The 206-nt window shown below is 64.1% G+C and overlaps 1 protein-coding gene across 1 annotated transcript in view; it reads left to right on the forward strand.

Annotated features, from left to right (window-relative positions):
• Window positions 1-48: 48 nt before the first annotated feature.
• DHX58 (DEXH (Asp-Glu-X-His) box polypeptide 58) overlaps window positions 49-206 on the forward strand; it is a gene marked incomplete at its 5' end in the record, with an annotated part of 2,727 nt that continues 2,569 nt past the window's right edge. Inside the window, one exon of the mRNA XM_009694751.1 lies at window positions 49-200. Coding sequence (XP_009693053.1) covers window positions 49-200 — 152 coding nt within the window. The remainder of the gene's footprint in view (window positions 201-206) is intronic.

Genomic DNA, 206 nt, shown 5'->3' on the forward strand with positions numbered 1-206 from the left:
CAGCCGCGGGGCCATGCTGTGACCGTGGTGTGTCCCGGCCCTTGCCAGCGGCAGAGACGTTTTGTCGCAAGACGCGGGTGTGCGCGCTGCACCTGCGCAAGTACAACGACGCTTTGCTGATCAACAACACGGCGCGGATGATCGACGCCTTCCAGTACCTCCAGGAGTTCTACACCGCCGAGAGGGATGCGAAGGACCCCACCGAG

The sequence above is a fragment of the Cariama cristata genome, unplaced genomic scaffold (genome assembly GCF_000690535.1).
Source record: "Cariama cristata isolate BGI_N322 unplaced genomic scaffold, ASM69053v1 scaffold20522, whole genome shotgun sequence".
Taxonomy (NCBI): Eukaryota; Metazoa; Chordata; class Aves; order Cariamiformes; family Cariamidae; genus Cariama; species Cariama cristata.